This window comes from Myxine glutinosa, chromosome 5 (genome assembly GCF_964187855.1).
Source record: "Myxine glutinosa chromosome 5, kmMyxGlut1.1, whole genome shotgun sequence".
Taxonomy (NCBI): domain Eukaryota; kingdom Metazoa; phylum Chordata; class Myxini; order Myxiniformes; family Myxinidae; genus Myxine; species Myxine glutinosa.
Window position 1 is genome coordinate 194,151,814 of NC_136265.1, and position 18,064 is coordinate 194,169,877.

The following is an 18,064-nucleotide window of genomic DNA, read 5'->3' on the forward strand; positions in this document are numbered from 1 at the left end:
GGCCTACAAACCATTAGGCACCATCCTTAGTGCAATCACCAAACTGAAAGACCCTATTCCAATGGATGACAAGTCAGAAGTGGTTTACAGTACCATCTGCAATGATTGTCGGCAGGCATATGCTGCTGAAACTGGTAGGGGTTTAAAGACACGGTTGGATGTACACAAAAGGGCATGACGGCTGGGTAGGGCAGATCAGTCAGCCATGGCAGGGCACCAAGTACAGACCGGGGGGGGGGGGGGGGGGGGGCATGACATTGACCTGGGGGGAACCTGCATCCTGAGTGCCACGCCCACGAAATATCGATGACTGATTATTGAATCCTGAATATTGATTATTGAATTCTGAATAATCCTCTCCAAGAAGTTCTGTCACTCAAGCTTTTGGGTCTCACTATCTGCCATGATCTTTCCTGGGAAAACCACATTTCAAATCTGGCCTCCAAAGCGAGTCGCTGACTGGGCATCCTACGTCGTGCGAAGTCCTTCCTTGGTACACCTGAGCTCCTCACCACATACAAGGCTTTCATCCGCAGCTCTATGGAATACTGCTCTCCCCTCTGGTCTGGTGCTCCTGCCTCACACCTAGCTCGTCTTCACGCTGTTGAAACCAAACCGTTCAGAATCATTGGAATCTCCCGCGATGAACCGAACTCCAAGGGCCTTTCACACTCACCGCAGGCAGGTTAGTGGTCTTTCTGTCTTCTACCGACTCCTCTCTGGCCTTGCCTCCCCCCCCCCCCCCCCCCCAGCTCTCTCTGGGCTCTGTCCCCCAAATATTCCTACAGGTCGCACAAGATCTGCCTGCAACCCTCTTATGGTTAAACTGCCAAAATCAAGACTCTCTGCTCACCTTCACTCCTTCATTCCTCTGTTCTCCCGCCTCTGGAACAAACTCCTTCACTCTCTTCAATCCCACTCCACCCTCCAGGTCTTTAAAACAGCTGTTCACCACCATCTCTTATCTTCCCCCATCCAAAACCTTGATCTTTTCTACCCCCGCTAATTTCACCCAAAATCCAACACTTTTTTTTTTTTTTTTTTTTTTTAAATACCAACTTCTGTCCTGGAAGTCCTTGGTCCCCTTGTGTTTTATACCTCTCCCCCCCCCCCCCCTTCCCACGCCTCCACCCCCGAAGCCCTCTCCCACACTTCTCCCTGCTCTCAAATGTTGTGTTTGTGTGCTTCCCCTTCTCTCCCCATCTTGTCTTCCGCTCCCTCTTTTTATATATTTTGTTTGTCTGGTTGATTTGTTTGTGAAATAAATGTTAGCTCTTTCACGAGCCTCGATTCAGTATTTTTTAAAAAAAAAAGAAAAAAAAAAAGCCTGGCACACAAAATAACTAGGAGGGAGGTTAACAAGTGAAACGATTGATCTCCCAACCCAATACAACACTCTAATAAAGACATCAAGAAAGGGATGGTGTAAAACCAAGCTGACTAACAAGCTAACCCTACCTATACACTACAAAACAAAAGTTGTAACAGATGTTCAACCGGTAGTATGTCAATGGGAAAAGGGGAGGAGGTGCTTTACCCCCCCTTCCCCCCACTCCCCTCCCTCTTCCCACATACGTCATTACAACACGAGATCACGACACCGGCAATCCATGAATGAGCATTAACCCAATGATGATAAGGTGGCCTTTTTGTTTCAACAACAAAAAGTAAGGGTTCCATGCTTTCGCCCATGACCGGAAAGACCGGCAGTAATTTCCTATGGGAATCAGGGGGTTAGGTTCCTGGCCTTTGAGAAAATATAGAGGTAGGTAGGCTCCAATCAAGAATAAAAACATTACAATTGAAACATGTAAAATAACCATAAATTGACTTTAAAAATTAAGTTTGCTGCTGTGTTAAAGCTGAATAAGCAAACAACAACAACAACAACAACATGCATTTTAAGGCCATTTTCCCTGCGAGAGTGGGGGTTAGCCTTGCGGTCCCCATGACAATGTTCCCCATTTTGCCCTATTTTCTGCATCTCCCCTTGTTAACCCCCTTGCCCGCATTTCTTCTTCCACCATCTTTAGCCAAGTCTTTCTTGGTCTTCCCCGTCTACTTCCTTCTACATTCATTTCCATCACTCTTCTCAACCAGTCACTTTCACTCCAAGAAGTTCTGTCGCTCAAGCTTTTGGGTCTCACTATCTGCCATGGTCTTTCTTGGGAAAACCACATTTCCAAGCTGGCCTCCAAAGCCAGTCACCGACTGGGCATCCTCCGTCGTGCGAAGTCCTTCCTTGGCACACCTCAGCTCCTCACCACATACAAGGCTTTCATCCACAGCTCAATGGAATACTGTTCTCCCCTATGGGCTGGTGCTCCTGCCTCACACCGAGCTCGGCTTCACGCTGTTGAAACCAAAGCTTTCAGAATCATTGGAATCTCCTGCGTTGAAGCTATCTCCAAGGGCCTTTCACTCACTCACCGCAGGCAGTTTGGTGGTCTTTCTGTCTTCTACCGACTCCTCTCCGGCCTTGCTCCCCCAGCTCTCTCTGTGATTTGTCCCCCAAATATTCCTACAGGTCGCACAAGATCTGCCAGCAACCCTCTGATGGTTAAACTGCTGAAATCTAGGCTCTCTATTCACCTTCACTCTTTCATTCCTCTTTTCTCCCACCTCTGGAACAAACTCCCTCACTCTCTTCAATCCCACTCCTCCCTCCAGGTCTTTAAAACAGCTGTTCACCACCATCTCTTATCTTCCCCCATCCAAAACCTTGATCTTATCTACCCCCGCTAATTCACCCCAGATCCACTTTGTTTGAAATTCCAACTTCTTTTCTGGAAGGCCTCGCAGTGTCCATATGTTTTATACCTCTCCCACCTCCCCCCAAGCCCTCTCCCTCCCACAGTTCTTTCGATGTCCCTGCTCTCAAATGTCGTGTTTGTGTCCTTCCCCCTCTCTCCCCATCTTGTCTACCACTCCCCATGTTATATGTTTTATGTGTCGGTTTGTCTTTCTGTGTGATTAATGTTAGCTCTTTCGCAAGCCTCGATCTTGTATACAAATAAAAAATAAAAAAATAAAAATCCTTCCTCAACACATGACCAAACCATCTCAACCTGTTTCTCTTCACACCATCCATCACAGGCTCTATTCCCATCATCTTTCGCAATTCATCATTTGTCTTCCTCTCTCTCAACCTGGCGTCGGCTTAGCGGTTAGGGTGCCGGCTTGGGATCCTAGGATCCTGGGTTCGAATCCCGGTCGATCGCTGAATTAACGCCAGGGGGGTTGACTCAGCCTGTCATCCTTCCGAGGTCGGCAAATTGAGTGCCAGCTTCCTGGCATGAATGATCACGGTGTGTACCCCGATTCAGAATAGGCACACTGTATCCCTGCGCATCGTAAGAGCGTAACCAAGGGTTGGCGTCAGGAAGGGCATCCGGCCATAAAAACATTGCCTCAAACAGGGAACCATGATTGTCATGGGGCCCGCAAGGCTAACCCCCGCTTTAGCGGGGAAAAATGGCCTTGCAACGATCATTCATTCATTCATTCATTCATTCTCTCAACGATACTCCACACATCCACCGAACCATTCGCATTTCCACCCTTTCCAGCCTACGTTGCTGCTCTACGTTCATTACCCATGTCTCGCTCCCATAAATCATAACACTTCTCACACATGCAGCATACACCTTTCCCTTCAGCTTCAACGACACTCCCCTCCTCGTCAGCACGCCACTCAGTTCCCGAAACGTCTTCCATGCACATCTCTCTAGCAACTGTTGCCGAGTCTGATCCACCTTCTCCATTCAGCATGTCTCCGAGGTAGCAAAATGTTTTCACACCTTCCAGCTTCACGCCGTCTCCAAGATCCAACTCAACATTTCCTCCATCTGCAGCTCCCTCTGTGCACACCTTACATTTGAATGTAGCTGCCACACTGGTTAATGACCCTCTCAGACCACTACATTTTTGATGAACCCACTCAGCACACATTGTACATTGAATGGAGTTCACGCTGACACCCTTCCTGCACACAGCACATGGCTGAGTAAGCATTCAAAGAAAAATAAACTTGAACCCTCTCCCACACCATTCCTCCCCTATTCATCTCTAAAATCATTTTCCTTTATAATCAGTCAATATTTCTTTTATAAATCATTCTGCAGTTCAGCAAACCAGCGATTAAATAAAACAAGAAGACGTCATGCACAGCACGATACTTGCAAAATCCACCCCCCCCCCCCCCACCCCCCCAAAAGGGTTTCCATTGATCCAGCAAATTTTCCATTTCCTCAAGATTAAAGTTGATGATCTTCATCAAAGCTCGAGTCAATCAGATGAAAATTGATGATTTTGGAAGTTTGACCTTGAGTTGACCTTTGACCTTTTGACCTCAAAAATAGTTGGTTTCCCAATTTAGTGACTCAATATACAAATGCTGTTGAATTTTCAAGTCAATCGGATGAAAAATGGCAATTTTAGGAATATTACCTCCAGATGACCTTTGACCTCAAAATGAATAGGCTTCTCAATTTGGACGACCTCTAAAACTTGGTGAAGTTTCATGACGATCAGTTTAGAATTGTGACCTGTAGGCGAGTGACAAACCCAATTCAACCTTTCAGGAGGAGCTTCCACCTCTTCCCTCTCTGCAGTGTCAATCAGGAGCTTCTAGGCTATGAGCCAGACCCCCCAAATTGACCGGTCGGTACCATACAGATGGAGTAAGGCTCATTGTGATTTTTAGCAAGATATATGTCCCTAGATATGAAAAAAAAGTGATAGCAGTGTATAACTCTCGGCCATCTCTGTGTTATCACCCGAAATATTATTATACGCCTGCTTCGCTTCGCCAAAAAATGTGATATTTGCTAAAATTGGAATAAATATGTTTTTAAGGACCACAGAGTGCCGAGATCGAGATCGAGATCGAGATCGTATTTGTTAGAGAGATCATGATAAACCTAGAGTGTGGAGCAAGTTTGCATGCATTGTGAAATATAATGTAGCTGATGTTACAAACCTACTTTAGGATACTAGCTAATACCAAAAATTACACTGAGATACCAAAAGTAGTAGACGAATAAACCTAAAATGTTCAAAAGCTATGTTTCGTTCCAAAATATCAAAATTAGGGGGTATGGTTGAACATATTTTGAACTTTGCCAAAATATGTGCCCCAAACAACCACCATATTACAAAGTAATGATATATTCCAATGCAGTGGTTCCTTGCGAAGATTTTGAGGGGTCAAATGTTACTCTGGGAGTTTTCATTTTTGAAATATTGACAAAAATGTACAATGTGAATTCTGAACTCGAAGCGATTTCGACCACTTTTTCACTAAATTTAACATTTTTTGTCATTATATCAATATTTTGATAAATAACCCCCACAAATGTTCTATATTTCTATTACTATATTAGTTGGCATCCAGTATGCAAATTATTGGCACTCTGTGGTCCTTAAAAACATATTTATTCCAATTTTAGCAAATATCACATTTTTTTGGCGAAGCGAAGCGGGCGTATAATAATATTTCGGGTGATAACACAGAGATGGCCGAGAGTTATACACTGCTATCACTTTTTTTTCATATCTAGGGACATATATCTTGCTAAAAATCACAATGAGCCTTACTCCATCTGTATGGTACCGACCAACCCCCTTGGCTCATAGCCTATTCCCTCTCTGCAGTGACCAACCAAATACAAGACAGATAGACAAATTAAAAATCACTCATAGAGTGACACTTGGCAAAACAGAACAAAGTAGAATGGCACTCAGAAGAGCATCCTTTTGACCTAAAAAATAATTGGTGGTTGAATTCAGTGACCTGATATGCAAATCATCTTCAAAGTTTAAATTAATCGGATGAAAATTGACAATTTTAGAAATTTGGCCGATGTTGACCTCAAAAATAGTTGGTAGTTGGTTTCAGTAAGCTGATATGCAAATCCTATTCAGTTTTCAAGTCAATCAGATGAAAGTTGAGGATTTTAGAAATTTGGAAAGGTTGTTGACCTTTGGCCTATGTTGACTTTTTGGCCTATGCTGATCTGAAAAAATGTTGGTGGTTGGATTCAGTTCGCTGATATGTAAATTATATTCAAATTTCAAGTCAATCGGTTGAAAATTGAGGATTTTAGAAATGTGATAAAAAGTGGTTGACCTTTTGGCCGATGTTGACCATGTGACCGATGTTGATCTCAAAAATAGTTGGTTGTTGAATTTTGTTAGCCGATATGTAAATCCTATTCAAATTTCAAGTCAATCGGATGAAAATTGAGGATTTTAGAAATTTGAAGAAAAGTGGTCCTTTGGCCTATGTTGACCTTTTGACCTCAAAAATAAATATAATTCTGTCGGACCACCAACCCCACCATTTGGTGAAGTTTCGTGAAGATCAGTATAAAATTGTGACCTGTAGACAAGTATAAGTGAGCGGACAGACAAACAAACACACACGCAAACACACACACAAACACACAAACAAGAGTGATCAACATAGTTGTCAAAAACAAAAATTCTCCCCAAGTAATAACAAACGCAACCGACCAATATACTTAGTCTTCGATTTTGCAAGTAATAAAAATAATCGCTTTTGACTATCGTTTTCCACTTGGCACCATTCAATTATTGATGATGCGCTAAAGCCTTGTGATGTGAGATAACCATCACACACCTAAGCTCAAAAACCGCAATTGTTCGAAATTAAACCCAAAACCACGATATTCAAACCCACCCGATATTTAAGGTTTTACTATGTATGTGTGTATATATATATATATATATATATATATATATATATATATTTGTTCTATATACAGTATATAAAAGAACCTTTTTGTTTGTTTGTTTGTTTGCTCAAGCTAATCTCCTGAACAGTGAAAGATAGGAGGAAACCTCCAATACAAAAAATGTCGGGACGGGCCCCAGGAGGGTTTTCGGCTAGGTGGTGAGACCGGTCGATGCCCACCTCGGCCGGGCCGGGCCGATTTTGCAATTAAAAGCTGAGCTGAATTATAGTAGTCAATCTTCTACGGCCGCGAGTAAAAGCTGAATTATAGTAGTAAGTGTCATGTATGCAGTGCAAATGTTCACCGTTGTATCCCTACACCGGGACCGGGTTGTATCCCTACGCCAGAGCTCGGATGGCGCTGCTGTGAATCGGGCCTTGATCGGCAGAGTGAATAAACGCGTACGACAATTGATCGCAGTTTGTCGAGATACTTTACATGGCGACGAGGATAAACATCTAGACCATGACATCTTTCGGCCATATCGATGAATTCGACCCTCATGAGGGGGATTTTGACACGTATTCTGAGCGGTTGTCTTTCTACTTCGAGGCGAACGGCATTGCGACCGAAGGCCGGATGAAGGCCGTCTTCCTGTCCGTTTGCGGAGGTGAGACGTTCACACTCGTTAAAAACCTGATTCGGCCTCGGACAATCCAGGAGCTCACGTATGCAGAGCTCAAGGCCGCTTTGAAGGAACATTGCAACCCATCTCCTTCAGTCATCCTGTGTCGGTTTAATTTTTACATGTGCAGACAGCAGCAAGGTCAGTCGATCGCAGACTTCATTGCACACCTCAAAAAACTGTCACATCTGTGTGAGTTTGGGGACACGATCGATGACATGCTTCGTGATTTGCTGGTGGTTGGCATGTCCGATGACCGCACTCGTAGACGCCTGCTTGCTGAGAGAAGACTGACGTTCCAAAATGCCAGAGACACCGCCATTTCCATGGAAAGTGCTGAACGCAACGCTACAAGCATCGGTGCCACTCGCTCATCTGGTACCAGCCCTGCTGTGAATCGGTTGGATCATGTTCAGCCACAACGTTGGAACAAGGCTCCTCGTCAGAAGCCAGTGCAGTCTCAAACCCACAACAACTGTTTTCGGTGCAACGGAAAGCACCCTCCGGAGACGTGTCGGTTCAAAGATGCCACCTGCCATTTCTGTTCGAAAACTGGCCATATTGCTCCAGCTTGCATCACTCGCAAATCGGGAAAAGGAAAAGCTGCTGACAAGATTCATCAGTTTATCGGTTCGGAGGAACCCGAGCTTGACCAGGTGAGCTCTGTTTCCGACAACTCAGAATCGTATGACCTGCTTCATATTGATTCTCACCATAGGCGGGACCCTCTTCTTGCCAATGTTGTCGTCAACAATCGACCATTGCAAATGGAGGTCGACACTGGTGCGGCCGTCTCGCTCATCAGCCATGCTGTTTTCACAAACCTGTGGAGTGATGCTGACCGACCCCATCTGAAACCTACTACCTATGGACTCTCCACCTATACAGGTGAGAAGATTGTTCCCTGCGGTACATGTGATGTCACGGTGGGCTACGATAACCGTGAGTTTCACGTACCCCTGATCGTCATTCCTGGAAAGGGCCCTTCCTTACTCGGCAGGAACTGGTTGAGCATAATTCGACTGAAGTGGGAAAGCATTCATCAACTCCAGGCAGCCAACGTTTCTCCTACCGCAGCATACACACTCCAAAATGTGCTGGATACGTACCCGGATGTCTTCAAGGATGAGCTTGGAACCTTGAAAGGACATACGGCTAAACTCAGGGTTGACCGGGATGCCAATCCTATATTTTGCAGGGCTCGCCCAGTCCCTTTCGCCCTGCGTGAGCGGATTGACAAGGAACTGGATCATCTTGAAAATCTGGGGATCATCGAGCAAATCCAGTATGCCGAATGGGCGGCGCCCATCGTTCTGGTCATAAAATCGGACCAGTCCATCCGCATATGTGGAGATTATAAAATGACCGTGAACAGGTGTTCTTCATTGGATAAATATCCAATCCCGAGGATCGAAGACCTCTATGCTCGTCTCACGGGAGGCAAGACTTTTACGAAACTCGATCTCAAATCCGCCTATCTACAGCTCTGCTTGGACGAGAATTCGAAACAGTATCTTACCATCAACACGCATCGTGGGTTGTATAGGTACCACCGACTTAGTTTTGGAGTGAAATCTGCACCTGGAATTTATCAGCGTGTCATGGACAGTTTGTTTGCCGCCGAACGCAACGTCGTTTGTTACCAGGATGATATTCTGGTTACTGGTCGTACGGACGCGGAACATCTACAGAACCTGGAGAGAGTTCTGAAGAAGATTTTGGACTCGAAGATATGACTACATCTACGTTTGCGTCGAGACAAGTGCAAGTTTATGGTGCCATCAGTCACGTACCTGGGTCATACGATTGATGCCGAGGGTCTACACCCGACAGATGAGAAAGTCCGAGCTATCAAGGATGCTCCTTCTCCACGAGATGTGACCGAATTGAAGTCATACCTCGATTTGCTTCAGTTCTATGGTCGTTACATCCCGAATGTGACCGACGTTTTGGGCCCCCTTTATCGGCTTTTGAGGAAAGGAGTCTCCTGGAGCTGGGGGTCTACTGAACAATCAGCATTCCAGACCTCTAAGGATCTGCTCAAATCGTCCAATGTTCTCGTTCATTTTGATCCAGAGAAGGATCTTGTGCTGACATGCGATGCCTGTCGGTATGGAGTGGGGAGTGTATTATCGCACGTGATGCCTGATGGTACGGAAAGACCGGTTGCATTTGCATCCAGAACGTTGTCCCCGGCAGAGAAAAACTATTCCCAACTTGACAAGGAAGGATTGGGAATCGTTTTCGGCGTCGGCAAATTTCGCCAGTACCTTCTTGGACATCATTTCACGATTCGCACTGATCACAAGCCACTGATCAGTCTGTTTGGTCCAACTAAGGCGACATCTGACACACTACCGCCCAGGATCATCCGCTGGTCCCTGTTTCTCGCTGCTTATGACTACACCATATGTTATAAGCCCGGTTCGTCTATCACAAATGCAGATGCCATGAGTCGGTTACCCCTTCCAGAATCCGTTGATGATTCGCCTACACCAGGATCCATTATCGCACTGATGGATCATCTGGAAGATTGTGCTGTCGATTCCGGCCAGATCCGCACTCATACTCGACGAGACCCCGTTCTGTCCAGAACTGTCCAGGCTGTACAGCTTGGATGGCATTTGCTACCTGAGGGTGACCCAGATTTTGCGGCTTTTAAAGCACGTAAAAACGAACTCAGCGTGGAAAATGGTTGCCTACTCTGGGGATGTCGTGTCGTGATCCCGAAAAATCTGCGTTCCAGGGTCATGGATTAAATCCATGACTGTCACCCCGGGATTGTGAAGATGAAGTCACTCGCCAGAAACTATGTGTGGTGGCCGAATCTTGATGCTGATATCGAACATCATGTTCGACATTGTTACCCCTGCCAGAGCACCCGGAATACACCTGCGAAAGCGCCACTGCATCCCTGGGAATGGCCCAGCGAACCGTGGCATCGCCTACATCTCGATTATGCCGGGCCTATTAACGGCAGCATGATTCTAATAATTACGGACGCGCACACAAAATGGATTGATGCCTATGTGACGCGTGGTACTACGTCAGCCATTGTCATCGAAAGACTCAGACGCTGTTTCGCCACTCATGGTCTGCCCAGGATGATCGTGAGTGATAACGGTTCGTGTTTTTCCAGTACTGAGTTTGCCAAGTTCACACGTCGGAACGGCATCAAACATAAGTTTGTCAGCCCACATCACCAGGCTTCAAATGGCTTGGCCGAACGATCCATGGGAATCATCAAATCCGGATTGCAGAAACTTCAGGAGGGAACCCTGGAAACAAAGCTGTCTCGTCTCCTGTTCAAATACCGCATCACGCCACAATCAACAACCGGTGCAGCTCCGTCTGAGTTATTGATGAAACGACACTTGAGATCGACACTTGACAATCTCAAACCAGACATATCATCAAATGTTTATCAGAGCCAGCTTAATCAAAAGTTGGTGCACGATAAGACGTCCAACAGTCGATGTATCAACATTGGAGATCCAGTGTTTGCCCGAAATTTTGGTGCAGGTGCGACGTGGCTACCGGGAGACATCATCGAGAAGCCAGGTCCACTGTCCAGTGTGATTCGCCTGCAGGACGGCCGCGAAATTCGTCGACATCAGGACCACATAACCTACCGTCACTGTGAGTCGATGGAGCCTGTAGCATCGTCACAGTCAGGACAACAGTTCGACCCGCCACTGCCGGAGATCGTCGTGGCCGCTCCAGCCGGCTCGGATGCCCCGAAAACCTCTGCAAACGCTACACCCTTCGTGGAGACCAAAGGAATCACATCGGACTCTGTATCCACTGGTACACCGCGACCCAAAGGAATCACCTCGGACTCTGTATCCACTGGTACACCGCGACGCTCAATGCGTGAGAGAAAAGCACCCGACCGGTTGAATCTTTGAAGATGTTTTTTTTTTCACGTTGACACATGTTCTATTTTCACGTATTTTCATTATTCTCATAACCGTTTGCACACATATTTTCACATGTTTTGGAAATGTTGCTTTTGAAATGTCAATTCTGGAAATCTAGCACGTATTGCTCTTGGTAATTTTGGACTTAAAGGGGAGGATGTCATGTATGCAGTGCAAATGTTCACCGTTGTATCCCTACACCGGGACCGGGTTGTATCCCTACGCCAGAGCTCGGATGGCGCTGCTGTGAATCGGGCCTTGATCGGCAGAGTGAATAAACGCGTACGACAATTGATCGCAGTTTGTCGAGATACTTTACAGTAAGTTCATTCAAAAAGAACCAAAAATGTCGAGACGGGCCCCGGGAAGGTTATAGGCTAGGTGGCGAGGCCGGTCGAGGCCGCATCGGCTGGGCTGGGCCCATTTCGCAATTAAAAACTGAGCTGAATTATAGTAGTCAATCTTCTACGGCCGCGAGTAAAAGCTGAATTATAGTAGTAAGTTCATTCAAAAAGAACCAAAAATGTCGGGACGGGCCCCAGGAAGGTTATAGGCTAGGTGGCGAGGCCGGTCGAGGCCGCATCGGCTGGGCTGGGCCCATTTCGCAATTAAAAACTGAGCTGAATTATAGTAGTCAATCTTCTACGGCCGCGAGTAAAAGCTGAATTATAGTAGTAAATTCATTCAAAAAGAACCTGGGCAATGCTGGGTGCTTTCGGCTAGTATATATATATATATATATTCTTGTGAGAGTCCACACACCTCTGACTATTGTCAAAGAGCCTCTTTCGTGCCGCAATGTCGTGGAGTTCACTCAGGCCGACTGGAAAAGTCTGCAAGTTGCTGTCTCACTTCAGGTTTGGTCTTCCACCTCCACTCTCCCTAGTATTGATGGTGCCTGGGAATTCTTTTACTAACGTTTGTTTTCTTTCATGCATAAGGTTTTCCCTCTCATCTGCATCATTGTCCCAAGTTCACTTTAATTCTTTGTTGAGGCAGTTGAACAAAAGGTCGAATGTTTCAACTCGGTGTTTGCTTTTAAATCTTGCATATCCAACGCCTCACTCCCTCTACCTACCTACTCGGACCCTACTGCTCCTGGACATTATCGTTCTTACCTGAGAATGTGGAGGGGTTTCTTGTAACTCGACTCCGATTCTGCAATGGTATCAGATGGCATCAGCGCCCACATCTTGGAACCCTCCTCTGCCGCTCTTGTATGTCTTATTTTTGCTATGTTTAACCGATCATTTACCCTAGGATAACATACGTCTACTTGTAAGTTATCCAACATCACTGCATGACACAAAAGAGTGCAAAACCACAACCTCTTAACTACAGGACTATTAGCTTCCAATAATTATAAGCAAAGTAATGAAATACATCATGACAGTTGACATGAAATCCTTCCTATTTTCCAACATCTTGTGCTCAGACCATCAATTTGCTTTTTATCCTGGTCACTACACTCTGGACATGCTTCTGCTGCTCTCCCAACAATAAACAGAAGCCCTGAATCTTAGACATGAGATCAGGGCCATCTCTCTGGGCATATCATTTGGCAGTTTCGCACACCAACTTCCTCTCCAAAGTCTCAGCTGGCAGCATTGACTCTCAAAGGGATCCTCTCATCTGCTCTCCCTGTCGAGCAGGGTTGTCTGGTGCTCAGTCCTCTTTCTCATCTTCATCAGCATTTTTTGTTTCTTGGGGAAAAAAACCGTTCTTTTATTTCATGCTGATAACTCCATCCTCTGACATAGCATATGTCTTCCTTCAGGTAGGCTGGCAGCATCCTCTTCCCTCTCTGCAGAATTTGATAGAATCAGGGGTTGGTCCAACACTGGGATTTTGTCTAAAACCCGTGGCGAATATCACACTCTCATTCTGTCTTTCCGAAAGGACCATCTGGCTAACCCTCCCAAATATTTCCTTGAAAACCAGTTAAAGAAGTTCAGTCCCTCCAACTTTTTGTCCTTACCATCAGCTATGATCTCTCTTGGGCAAACCACATCAGAATTATTGGACTGGACACAAATCAGAATTATCCAAAGCCAGACACGAACTGGCATCCTACGTCGTGCCAAATCTTTCTTTGGCAAATCTGAACTTCTTACATATTACAAGGCTGTAGTAGACATATTGTAGCTGTAATATACAGCTTGATATAGGGCTGGCACCCCTTCCTCACACCTTCCATATAATGATCCTGTAGTTTTTTAGGGTTTTTTATGCATGGACTAAGTCGTAATAGAGCTGAGACACACACACACACACACACACACACACACACACACACACACACACACACACACACATACACACACACACACACACACACACACACACACACAGGCACACACACAGGCACACACACAGGCACACACACAGACACACATACAGACACACATACAGACACACATACAGACACACATACAGACACACATACATACAGACACACATACATACAGACACACATACATACAGACACATACATACAGACACACAGACACACAGACATACACGCACAGACATACACGCACAGACATACACGCACAGACATACACGCACAGACATACACGCACAGACATACACGCACAGACATACACGCACAGACATACACGCACAGACATACACGCACAGACATACACGCACAGACATACACGCACAGACATACACGCACAGACATACACGCACAGACATACACGCACAGACATACACGCACAGACATACACGCACAGACATACACACACAGACATACACACACAGACATACACACACACACACACACACACACACACACACACACACACACACACACACACACACACACACACACACACACACACACACACACACACACACACACACATACATACACAGACACACATACATACACACATACACAGACACACACACACACACACACACACACACACATACATACACAGACACACATACATACACACATACACAGACACACACACACACACACACACACACACGGACATACTGACGAGACAAACACTTGACATAGCCACTGAGCTTTCGGGAAGTGCTGTCACAACCATCACTTCCCGGGATACTCTGGATAACAGCGACGTCATAACAATGGCGCTGCTTTTCTCACTGCACTCAGCGGGGCATTTCCTCCTCCCCATGGATGCCAACTGTGATTGTCGATTGTCCGTGCTCTATCCTTTTCAAGCAAGGAGGCAGCACATACCATTTTTGAAGTCTTTGGTATGACTTGAACTGCTCCAATCCAGATAGGTGTTTTTTAGTAGACACCACCTCCTTACTTGGATGGCCGTTGGCTCCCTGTGAGAGCTCATCCGCCCTTTGCCAGGTGTTGTTTTTGGTCCTGCCAGGGTGTCGCAATCACCCTCCCCAGTAGCAAAGCCATTGAGGGGTGTCAGTTTAGTCGCCGGCAACCTGACCATGTGGCAGGTAGCCTGGGTTACGTGTTACAAATGGCAGTCCCAAAAGACTGACCTGACAAAACCCGGTGCTACATGGTCGCTGCTACAAAACCTTGACAAATCCTCTGGGGCTTCTTTTGCCCTTTTTGTTTGTGGAGACAAAGACCCTCAAAAGCCAATGGAATCTCCTGCAATGAAGCTGAATCGCTGGGGGTGTCACTCCTGCATCACAGACAGGTGGGTGGCCTCTGTTTTCTACCACCTCTTCTCTCATCTTGCATCCTCTACCTTTTCTGTGCTCCGTCGTCCCTGGTTTTTCCACGGCACACAAGTTCTCACAGTAACCCATTTCTCCTGACACTTCCAAAATCCAGGCTCACCTCTTGCCTCCACTCATTTACTTCTCCTTTCTCTCAACTTTGGAGTCAACTTCCTCGGTCTGTTCAATCAATCCTTCCCTTCATGGCTTCCAGATGGCTTTTAACCTCCCCAGGTCATCTCCCATCCATACCGATTATCTTTTCTACCCTCATTAACCCTCCCGAAGCCCACCCCATCCTTTCCAGGTTATTGTGTTTTCTTCCCTCCCCCTCCACCCATGCTTCCATTATTGTTTCATTGTTGTTTCATCTCCTGGTTTTCCCTTCCAGTTCTTTCAACCCCCTTCTTGTTGTGATTAAGCTTCCACCAAGCTTGTTCACCCTGTGTGTCCCATCCTGTTCTCACTCTTATTATTCCCCTCGTCCATTCTTCCTCCAAGTGCCCCTTTGTTGTATCCCTCTACTCCGCTCTTCGTGTATTTCTCTTCTTTTCACTGTTTTCTTTCGGTTTTGTTTTCTTATTTTATATGTTCTAGCATACTCCATGAGTCTCGGCATTGTATTAACATTTTTGGTAAATGCATATTAGTTTCTTTGTGGGATGAAGGACAAGTGTTTTTTTCATGTATATTCATTTCTTGTCCTTTATTTAAGCTGTGACTAATTCTTTCATTTTCTCTATTTAGATTCAAGACATAAGCGTAGAAACTGAAGATAACACAGAAAGGAAGTCAGCCAAAGATGCGCTACTACTCTGGTGTCAAATGAAAACCAAGGAGTAAGCAACATGTTTTCAAAGAAAATGCTCAGCAATATGAATGAGGCCACACGATGTACCAGAATATAATGCCAAACACTTCAAAGAAAAATGTATCCAATCATTAATTAATAACATCAATAGTTCCATTGTGATATCATTGCCTGGAGGTTGATGCTGTCTGTGTCCCGTCTTCTCCACACATTTGTTTGTCCTATGGCACAATTTAGCCACCTATAGCACACTTTAAATAAATAATCATTAGCCATAGATTTGGAATTTGGCCAAGGTACCAGCACACTCCTGGCCAAGGTACCAGAACACATTTGCTGAGGTACTAGCACAAATTGGCCACGATGCCAGCACACAATGGTCAAAGTGTGATTAGTAAAATGCCATTCGGCTAAACTGCAGAATTTCCCCCTAGTGACGAATAAGGAACTCAGAAGATAGTAATTAGTTATAATAATAGCAATAACAAGTCAGGAGACGACGATGGTTCACGAGCGAGCGGTATCAATGACAAAGGACGGACTATATTAACCGAAACAGGCCCGGACAGGCCAGGCCCGGAAATGTCAAGACGAAGGTTACTGACCTTGAAATGAGATAGAAAATAATGTATAATCAGTTATGAGGTTAGTTAGCTACACAATACCGAAAATTCGGTGAAAAATGAAATGAAAATAAATAAATAAATAAAATGAAAAAAATAATGAAAAATCGAGCTCCGTGGGGCTAGACACATGACATTGGCCTAACCAAATATCGAAACCCCTGTCAGATTCCACCAAACCCCTCGGAGAAGATGTAGCTTTAACTCGATTATCCCCTAAAAAGACATCTTTTTCGGGCGTCGCTTCGCCCACAATGGGCGCAATACGCCCACTCTCGGCAGGACACAACTAGATCATGATGTCAACCTCCCACCCAAGTTTCATCAAGATCGGGTGATATAATCGGGTAGTTATGCTGCGGACAGACAGACAGGCACACAGACACACAGACAGATGCACACACATGACGAATATAGTGGTCACTTGATAACTCGTGAACCAATAACTAGATGGGCCACTTATTCCAGGCCACGTTATAGCTGCGGGCAGTTGTGACTGGGATCCAATACACACACACAGTGTTTGGGTCCTCAGAGTATTTCGGTCCTCGGAGTGTTTGGGTCCTCGGAGTGTTTGGGTCCTCGGGGTGTTTGGGTCCTCGGGGTGTTTGGGTCCTCGGGGTGTTTGGGTCCTCGGGGTGTTTGGGTCCTCGGGGTGTTTGGGTCCTCGGGGTGTTTGGGTCCTCGGGGTGTTTGGGTCCTCGGGGTGTTTGGGTCCTCGGGGTGTTTGGGTCCTCGGGGTGTTTGGGTCCTCGGGGTGTTTGGGTCCTCGGGGTGTTTGGGTCCTCGGGGTGTTTGGGTCCTCGGGGTGTTTGGGTCCTCGGGGTGTTTGGGTCCTCGGGGTGTTTGGGTCCTCGGGGTGTTTGGGTCCTCGGGGTGTTTGGGTCCTCGGGGTGTTTGGGTCCTCGGGGTGTTTGGGTCCTCGGGGTGTTTGGGTCCTCGGGGTGTTTGGGTCCTCGGGTTATTTTGGGTCCTCTGGTTATTTTGGGTCCTCTGGTTATTTTGGGTCCTCTGGTTATTTTGGGTCCTCTGGTTATTTTGGGTCCTCTGGTTATTTTGGGTCCTCTGGTTATTTTGGGTCCTCTGGTTATTTTGGGTCCTCGGGTTATTTTGGGTCCTCGGGTTATTTTGGGTCCTCGGGTTATTTTGGGTCCTCGGGTTATTTTGGGTCCTCGGGTTATTTTGGGGTGCTCGGGTTATTTTGGATCGTCGGATTATTTTGGGTCTTGGGTGTCTTAAAAGGTCTTGGGTTTCTTAAAGGGTTTTCAAAGGTCTAAGGGGTGTCAGCAGTCTAAAGTGTCAAAAGGTACATTCCAATAGTACATGATTAACAAGAAGAAAAAGACATAAAATATCATAGACCCCATGGTTTTAATAATTCTGCTGTACGGAGTTAAAGGCCATAATTTGGCCATCTTTGGTCGGATTACAAAACAAAATGTTCTGCATTGGTATACTCTGATGTATTGTCTTTGTGCCAAGTTTGAACAAAATCAGTCCATGCTTGTAAAGAAATGGTTGGGGACACATTTAAGTAACAAAATGGTGGCCAGTCGGCCATCTTGGACCTGATCTCGAAAAAAAAGGACGGGCATATGTAACACTTCATTCATTTTCTGTGTGCCATGTTTCAACAAGTTCGGTAAATG

The 18,064-nt window shown here is 45.8% G+C and overlaps 1 protein-coding gene across 3 annotated transcripts in view; it reads left to right on the plus strand.

Moving 5' to 3' along the window:
* LOC137428285 (spectrin beta chain, non-erythrocytic 1-like) overlaps nt 1–18,064 on the plus strand; it is a 261,054-nt gene that overhangs the window by 135,929 nt on the left and 107,061 nt on the right. For all 3 annotated transcript variants that reach the window (XM_078779311.1, XM_078779310.1, XM_078779312.1), the window contains one exon: nt 15,729–15,820. In XM_078779311.1, the coding sequence (XP_078635437.1) occupies nt 15,729–15,820 (92 nt within the window). The remainder of the gene's footprint in view (nt 1–15,728; nt 15,821–18,064) is intronic.